Consider the following 9,419-nt stretch of genomic DNA (forward strand, 5'->3'; position numbering starts at 1 on the left):
GGGCACCACACAAACAGCTGAAGGGTTAGTTGCGCAGTCGTGTCTGACTCTTTACAACCCCATGGACTATATAGCCCACCAGGTTTCTCTGTTCAAGGGATTTTCCAGGCAAGAATACTGGAGTGGGTTGCCATTCCCTTCTCCAGGGGATCTTCCTGACCCAGGAATCGAATCTAGGTCTTCCGGATTGCAGGCAGATTGTTTACTGTCTGAACTACCAGGAAAGCTGAGGCATACAATTTATCTCAGATCTGTCCGTGAAGTCAAACTGGTATCTTTCAAACTCCAAAGTCAAGAAGACTGGTTATATGGCAACACGCGAAAAAAAGTCTGTTCACAAAAGGGGGTTAGACAGCCAAATTTCTTTTTTTTTTCATCTGTAAGGTGAGGCTTTAATTTTAAAAAGATTATTTTGAAAAATAACTTTTTAGGCTAAAGAACTTGTTGAATTTCTGTATAAGAATATTATTAGGCTTTTTAGCATGACACCTACTGAAATACATCTTCATTTAAGGAGGAATTAAAATTTATGTGCTGCTCAACTTTAAACAGTAATAGATTATAATGGTTCTTGCTCCTAACAGCGCATATGGGAACCCAACCTTACACAGGCTTTAAACAAATTAACCTCTAAAGATTACTGTCCACTTATTACATTAAATGCTCTACTTGATTCCCAAATATTTCATTTCAATTGGGAAAACAGTTGAGGAAGATTCTGTTAACTGTGCGAATGTGTAAGAGAACCATGGGGTATCACAAATGAGCATCAGTATCCAGAGAGTTGATTTCAATCAACACTCTTGGCACAATGTCAGGGACACTAGTGAGAGGCTGAGAGGAACAGGACACTGACTGCACTGTGGGGCCCCCGAGAGGAGCCAGCTTGCTATGACACCTAGCTCCTTTCTGAAGTGCTGCTCTGACATCAGTTGAACTGGGAATACAGTTTTAAAAATGACTAGATAAGAAAGAGGGAGGTCACTTCTCTCAAGTGAAGCAAAGTGATAGAAGCTTTAAAAATGCCGAATGTATCAATGTGCAACCAGATGTCAAGGTGCTCTGGTGACAGATGTAGCAGAAATGCAGATAACCTCTAAGTGCAAAGGGAACAGGCAAAAAATGGAAATAGAAACCACTCCACAGAATGCATAGATATGTTATAAATCCATGGATGCTACAGCACCTCTTCAAACAACATGGCAAATAGGAGCATGATGCTCATAGCGCATTTAATTCTCTGTTGTATAGCTGGTAATCTCAACTGTTACCTCAAAATATTTGCATCCTATCTCCGTGGTAGGATCTTGAGTACTAGATACTAAACTCAATTTTTGCTAACTGCAACACTTGGAATACACTGAATTTAATTTCAAAAATCATAACTGAGCACCTACTAATTGGAGGAGAAAAACCTAAATACAAATCCCTGGGGTAAAGGCTGAAACAGAGCTCAGTTCCAGCTGAGTCTCTGGGAAGCTGTCACTGAGGAGACTCAGTGGGTCCCCTTTCACAGACTGGGGGCGGGGATTCGAAGTAGAAGAAAATACATGGTTCCAGTTTTGGTGCTGGTCAAAGCAGGTTTGTCTGGAGCCAGGGGTGCACAGGGCTGAGGGGAAGAAAAGGCCAAGAAGGGGCCTGACGGTAGCTTTGATTCTTTGATGCGCCCCTCATGGAGCCCTGCTTTTCCATGAAATTGGAACTTGTTTCTTCACAAACTTTGTACTTTTGGAGTCTGCTTTTCTTCTTTCCTTAGACTTCTTGCTATCATCATTCCCCCTTTCTGTGGGTCTGGACAATTGTATGGGGGAAAAATAATTCCACAGAATGGTTTCCATTTGTCTCAAATGAAAAAAAAAAAACAAAACCCAGTTATCCGCTTTATTATAAAGTGATCTAGTTTCTGAGTCTATAATGACCCTCCAGGGCAGCGCGGGCAGCCTCAGAATGTGCAGACATTCGCAGGGAAGGCGCCTTGTCTTTCCATGTGCTCTCCTGAAATCTCTCCAGGCAACACAGCCAGATTCTGTTGCTACTGCAGCTGCTGCGAGGCCTCGGTTACAGCTCTTCAATGGTCTCAGGTGCCTTGCTGGATTCCAGGCTTGAGGCCCCAAAGATAAACCTGATTAAAAACTGTCCTTTTATGGAATCTGGAATCATGAAACTGGGCCTGTGCTAGGCTGCAAAATAATTTTGGGGAGGGGTGAAAGAGGGTTCAGAAAAGCCTTCCATTTTCTACATATTGCTTTAGTATTTCTTTTTTGGTAGTTCCCTACAGTTTAATCTACTGCAAATGAGATCTTTAAAATCAAGGGCTCCCATATTCTTAACATGGATATTCAGAAATCCCAGTAGATAACAATCCTGAAACCATATTATCTAGGACTCACATTGTGGTCTTGGCTGAAAACCTCGAGTGCTCTGGTTTTCCCTCAAGGGAAGGAGAGTGCTAGCCATGTAGCAAATGCTAATTATCCCATGATTAATGTGATGTAGTGCATTTAATTTGATGATCCATACACTATTTTGATTAGGAAAAAACATTTTTGTATTGACTTGGTATATGTTACAGGCACTTTTCTTTCAAAACTAGGAAGTCCATTAAAATTATATTCTGGAAGGGAGGAGATCTCACTTACACAGCCTTCCCCATAGAGACAATGAGGCTGGTGTAGGCCCCATCCCAAAGAGGAAGGAGAAGCAGAACTGACAGGCTAAATATTCTCTACAAAGCACATTTAACTGTTATGGTGAGACATGTCTTAGAGGCCCAAGTCATCTGACTATTGATGAGTGTGCAACATTAGCACAATCCCACCTTACTGTCAATTGTCCCTCCACCCAGCACCTGTCTTCGCAGTAAAAATGGGCCTGAGCAGAAGGTGTGAGCCACTTTCCATCTGCTCAGGATTTTCAGTTTCACCTGCTTCACACGTATCACTGAAAATGTCCGACTGGACTGTCTCAGGTCTGGTTGGCGGAGATGGGGAATGAGCCGATTCCCAGGATTCTTCAAAGAGGCACCACTTTCTGTTTAAATGCCACCAAATGGAGAATAGCCAGCATTTACTGAGCACTGCCTGTATGCCAGGGCTCTCAGTGCTTTATGCATTCTGTTCCAGGCTGCCCATGCATCCTTTGTGACAGCTACTGTTATTCCCATTTTACAGCTGGCAAAACCACACCTGAGAGACAGGGCAGATAACGTGCTCAAGGCCTCACAGCTGGCAGATGGCAGAGCAGGTCCATCCTGACCCAGAGCCAGCACCGTCACTGTGACATCATGCCGTGTCTTACATGTCACTGCTCGGGGTGGTCTTCTGAGATGAGTGTCAGGCTCCCTCACATCCTCCCTCAATTCCTCCAAGACAGGGAGGGTGGCACAGGCAAAACTAGCAGCAATTTCAGAAGCAACAAGCTGAGTAGCATGGACGGGAAGCTGGCTGATGGAGACCTGTGTCTGAAACAATCGCATCATAATAAAATGCCAATATATCCCAACTTCAATGCAGTCTCTAAAAACTGCGATGGATAGAAGCTTTTGGGAAAGAACCTGTTGGCTGGGAACAGCCCTGTCCTTTAGAAAATAAACCAGCAAGTTGGCTGCTTTTGCCCTAACCCGGAAAGAGACCCTGGTTTTCCTGTGATGTGGCCTTCCTCACTTCTGAGGGGCAGCTGTTGTAAGCACAGGGTAAGTGGCTTTCCTCAAGAAAGTAGACCAGTCTCCATGTCCTTGGAGTCCACTCCAGTATCCAAACTGGCATGAGCTTTGGCACACTGGGCAGTGCCACAATGGCTGAGGGTAGGGTTTTAAGAGGCCTGGGAAGGATGGTTGCTAAGAAACCAGTCACACATTCAGCAACCCACCTGGGGTTAGGTTTTATTTTCTGAGGCATCTTTGCCTTTACTCTCCTTTGCTCTGTATGTCTGAGCATCGGCTCCCTTCTCCCTGCTCCTTTGAGAAGTAAACACGGGCACTAGCAACCCTTTGCTCTGCAGAAGGCTGAGTGGTTCTGTGAGGTTTTCCCAGGGCACTCTTACACAGCTGTGACCTCAAGTGGAGTGTCCCCTGGATATCTCCCCCAGCCTGGACAGCAGCAAGTGGAATGTGAGCTCATCAGGAACCTCTGGCCAAGTTGGGGAGTACATCTCCTTTTAGGGGTTGTTGTGATTTAGATCCATTTCTGCACCCTGCTGTTGCAATGGAGCAGACTGTGAAAGGGAAGATTCTCAGAGGAGCTGTGTTTTAATGTAGCAATTTGATTCAATTTTCCACTCTATAAAATTACCCATCACTGCTCGTTGCTTTCTAACAGACACCTTCACTCTTAATTTAACAATCCTATCGAATTCTGCCAGGGAAATTGGAAAAATTTATCACCTGTGAAATTTTATTTTCCTTTGGTTGTATCTGTTTTTGTAAAACTTCATTAACGACGATGACTTGCTGAGGAAATTATCATTTTTTTTTTTAACTTCAGACACAAGAAATGGCTCGACCTCAACCAAGATATCATTTGCATAATAAAACACAACAAAAAGGCTGGGGAAGTCGGGGACTGGCAGAGGCTGGAAGCGCTGGGAGAAGCAGGCTCTTCTTGTCGTGGGTTGGTGACTGAGTGCGTGAGGTCCCAGTCAGGAGGATATGTATAGCCACAGCCCTGCAACTCAGGAAGCAATGACGTAGCTTCTCCCCAAGGGAGAGATGAATGCGGTGTTGACAGGGTTGAACTCTTCTTAGGAAGCCTTGAAATGTCAGTTGCTTACTAACAATATTTTTAGCAACCAGCCCTGACTTCAGGGGCCTGAGTGTTAGGCTCACCTCAGCTCCTAGGTTCATCTGGGATTGAGGTTTAAATTGCTATAAATTTAGACTTAACTTGGATTTCTCAGCAGAGCACTGAACTCCTGGCAAATTTCCACAGGAGCGATCTTTCTGAATGGACTTGAAGATTCAGCGTTCCTGTGGTCTAACTACCTCACAATTAAAAGGCTCAGGCTTCATTTTTTGCACAGCCTGACCCCCACTGTGCTCCGCACTGTTCAGCAGCTGCTGTTACCCACGCAGGAAGTGTCTGGGCAGGAGCAGTGATGACTGCACGGTTTTTGAGATGCTGGTTATCATGCCTTCGGATAAAAAAGAAATACGTACAGTAGACCTGGTGTAATGGTGGGCAGAGGACACATGTTAGGTCTATTAGCAAGAGATGTGGTTTGATTCGTGGTACATCTGGACTAGGCAAAGGTGAACTGTGCTCTGTCAAGGCTTTACTGTGTTACTGAAAAGGCTTGTCAGCGTTTATATTTCTGCAGTCTTTTCACATCCTTCATCATTTGAGGTGACTTTCCATTATCCTCACAATTACACAGAAAAGAAGTTCAAACTAGAGTTTTGATGAAATTCGCAGTGAACCTATGAGAACCAGCATGAGTATTCTTGACTCTTGAACCTGTTGATGTTTGTAATAAATTGCTTCATGTGCAGAGATAAAAGACACTCCCCACCCCCATCAACCCATCTTGCCCCCAGGGCAGGGCTTCTGTGCTGGGAATCACCCAAGCTTCCTTGTAGTGCCTCCTTCAGAGGTTTGGCTTCCTCTGGAGCTGTCCAAGTTCTATTCTTCTACCAGGTCTAGAGTTTCTAAACTAGAGGAAGGTAATTAGAAGGCGAAATGTCTCACCTGGTAAGATTTCATAAATATCGTCTTCTTTCTCCTCCATAGCCTCTTTGAGCCCTACGCTACCAGGCAAGACGATGGGTCTGCTTTGGGAACCAGAATTTGAGGAGTCAAAACCATCGATATCATCGTACATCTCTTCTTCTTCCTCTTTCTCCTCTTCTTCCTCCTCCTCTTCCTCCTCTTCATATGGAATGGTTAAGGAGCTCAGGTCTGTCAGGGCAGAGATGGGAATGAATCAAGATAGGGTGAAAAGGAAAAGGATAAGGCAGGGAAGGAAAGAGGGAGGAGGAGGAGGAGGGATGAGAATAAAACATGTCAAAAGAAAATGAAACACCAGGTTAAGTGCTGTTATTTCTAATGCGGGACTTGGTGGCAGGAAATCTACAGAAAAGGCCAGACTAGCACTGCATCAGGTTTAAACCATCAACATAAATCCTTCCTTGCAATAAAACTTGATCAGGATGAAGCAGCCCTGAAAAGTATGGGTGTGTGAGAGCACACGAGGTGAAGGGAAGAGAATAGGCCAGAAGGGGAAATGCCAGCGTGCTGCGCTGCTTGTCAAATGGAAAACTGGGAGGGTGAGTGATGGCCTAGGTTCTCCGGGCGCACAGGGCCTGGGAACTGTGGTGGCTTCCATAGGATACCTGAGCTGTCACAAGCTCATCCATCTCCCCCGTGGTCTCACTGCAGAATTTCAGAGAGGCTTGCTTGTAAAGAGAAAAGCGGGCAAAAGTGGAAGAGGAAGAGAAAGTGGGATGCGGAAAAATATAATGGTAATATAGGACCAGATGGAATGGCTGAGTGATGTGGTGTCCATGTCCCTTTGCAACTCGACAGTCTGGCTGGCCTTAAAATGGGTCACCACATAGAGGATGTTGAGCCACTACAGCACTGGGGAGCACAGGGCAGGAGAGGGAGATTGCTTTCTTATTTTAATGGGGAACTGGGAAGGTTCATTCTCTGAGGCGCAGTATAGAGTGCTCTCTGAAACCCTGCTGAGGGGCCTCTGCAGGATGGGCGAGAGCAAGCAGGGTGCTCTGGGGAAGAAAGAATAGACAGACATCCGATGCTCATTTCGAAATACAGTAAAACTGTTTGGCTTGATTAGGCTTTTAATAAAGATTTTGCAACTATTTTCATCTGAATTCTGGTGCCACCTCATATGAGGAAGGGATCAAAGACACATCTGTGGCTTAAACCATATGTTATTATTTTGTTTGTTTTAAAATAAAATGGAATGAATAATTTCTTCAATGTGGGATTCTGAAAGTACCACAGGGTACAGCTCAATAAAGCTGCTTGGAGTTTTATGAGGTTTACACACTTAGGGGTATATTACACCATAAATCCAAGGCGCCTAGATGAGAGCGCACCCTGTAGTCTCGCCATCAGTGTTCCTGTTTGCCTGGTTCTAGTCTATTATACGCGACGCTCTTGGTAGAGTTTGTTCCTGTGATAGTAAAGGCATAAACTGAGTAAAAGAGGCAATTGTAATTAAAGCTCTGGTGCTTCCTTCTTTTTTATCCACAATAAAATCTTATAGCAGAATTAAAAAAACTAGATGAAAAGGCTTGGTGTTTTTAGGTTGATGTTCTTCTCACTAGGTCTTGGGTCACGTACGAAGTTGGTGCTTCTGCCTTTCTGCATAGGCAGGGTCCTGCCATGAGGTATGTGTACCATCAAGAGGGTTATCATGTCAGGCGACAGACTTAAGGCTGGTGCTCCTACCTGCCGGGCCCCTCCCAGGCAAGGCTGCCTGGGCCCTGTCACTGCTGTGCCTACAGGATGGCCAGCAGAGGGTACTCTAAGAGCAGTCATTTAACATCTTCAGGCAGGACTCTTCCCAGGCAAAGCAAAGAACATTTGATTGTGGTTTGGGAAACAGCAATTTGTTTTTTGTGTCCAACGTTCTTAAAGGCCACCTAGATGAGTTTATTCTACTTGACTAAAACTGGAAGATTTTGAACCTAAATCACATCTAGATGACTTTGGTATCATGTATTTCCTTTCCAGAATATAAGGGGTTACGAGACACTCAATTGAGCTGAGCTGGTTTTTAGCATCTCTTTTCTGGTGATTATAAATATTACAGACCTGCCTGCCTCTAGGTGGAGGAGCTAGAATGATACTAGAGGTCACCTCTAGGTTGATGGTTTCTTTTCCTTCTGAATCACACATGGTACTATTTGTTGTTATCATGTGAAAGATATGATAGGGAGAATGGGCAGATAAAAATATATGGAAGTCCATGGATTATACTTATGCAATACAACTTGAATTGAAAATGGACTGAAATACTGTTTCTGTAATAACGATACTTACCCTTTAACAAGAAACCTATTTGATCCACCCAGTCTCTGGCTTCAGCTGGACTAGAAGCTGTAAACTAGAGAAAAATTAGTGAATTAGTTTATCACTTTCACTAAAATTTCTGTGAATCCTTTAGGGAGGTTCAAGGGGAGGAATCTTGTGAGCTGAACTGCAGAGTCAAGTAGAAGGCTCAGAATTCTCATTAATTCTCAGATTCCTGAGAATTAAAATTTAGAAAAAAGATCAAAATCCCACTCAAAGTGATGTTTCTCCTTCTGTAACTTTGCATACCCAAAGTTGACAGCTGGATTTGAATCCAGAATTCATGTTCATGTGCATTCATTCATTTGATTACCCATTCATTCATCAGGCATTTATTGAGAACAGTTTACAGAGAAAAAGGCAAACCCAAATTCCTGACTTCAGATGAACGTGTCAGTTTTGGAGACAGCACCACACTTGACAAGGGAACACTACAAGGTAAGTGCATTTGAAAACAGCTGGATGTTGAGAGAAGACAGGGAGCACTTATCATCACCTATGGTAAGCCAGGGAGGCTTGTTGAAGTAATACTGTTTGGGTTGAATTTTTAAAGAGAGATGGTGGAAACTGGTGGAGGGAGCTGAACATTTCAGGTAGGGAGGACCAGCCGCCAAAGATTAGAAATGAGACCATCAAGTATAGGGAAGGTAGGCAGATCAGCTTGACTGGAGAACAGTTAACAGATGAAGCTGGAGAGCTGAGGATCAAAGAAGAATTGATGAAAAGGCTTTGAGTATTAGGAATTCAGATTTCAAGTGCAGGTAGTACAGATGAAGCCACTGTAAATTCTAGCAAAAGGAGAGGGAGATTCGTTCAATTGTTGTGAGTAGGACAGACTGAAATAGGGAGAAATTAGAGACAGATCAATTAGAAGGCTACTTAACCAGTCCTCTGAATGAAGTGATAGGGACTTAACTATTGTGATGGCTGTAGAAATAAATCAGAAGGGAAAGATCCAAAGGATATTGTAGAGGAAGAATCCACAGACTATGGTAATGACTTGGATTCAATGGGCCAAAGAAAAGAAGTAAACAAACCCTACATCCTGATTCACAAAACAGGCCATCGGGCTTTAGTAATTTCTTATTTTAAATGAATCAACTTGAAATGACTGTTCCTGAAAAACATTTTTATTATCTGGTCATTAGGGTAAGATAAAAACATGTGCTGTATAAGAAACCTAGATTCCTGCTTAAAACTTATTAGTAAATACTATCATTCTTGATTTCTTAAAAACACTTGTCTATAAAAATGACTAGGGAAATTGTTTTAGACTTACATAAATTTTTATCTGGGCCTTGCAAATCAGAACTTAATAATAAAAATAGATAGATCTATAAAAAAAATTCCATAGAAAAGTTTGGTTTAAATTAAAAAATTTCTTTT

At 43.2% G+C, this 9,419-nt stretch overlaps 1 protein-coding gene across 1 annotated transcript in view; it reads right to left on the bottom strand.

Moving 5' to 3' along the window:
- SKAP1 (src kinase associated phosphoprotein 1) overlaps window positions 1-9,419 on the bottom strand; it is a 308,245-nt gene that overhangs the window by 34,479 nt on the left and 264,347 nt on the right. Inside the window, exons 8-9 of the mRNA XM_055576087.1 lie at window positions 8,004-8,067; window positions 5,682-5,891 (exon numbers count right to left, since the gene is read on the bottom strand). Of these exons, the coding sequence (XP_055432062.1) occupies window positions 5,682-5,891; window positions 8,004-8,067 (274 nt within the window). The remainder of the gene's footprint in view (window positions 1-5,681; window positions 5,892-8,003; window positions 8,068-9,419) is intronic.

This window comes from Bubalus kerabau, chromosome 4, assembly GCF_029407905.1.
Source record: "Bubalus kerabau isolate K-KA32 ecotype Philippines breed swamp buffalo chromosome 4, PCC_UOA_SB_1v2, whole genome shotgun sequence".
NCBI classification, from domain to species: Eukaryota; Metazoa; Chordata; class Mammalia; order Artiodactyla; family Bovidae; genus Bubalus; species Bubalus kerabau.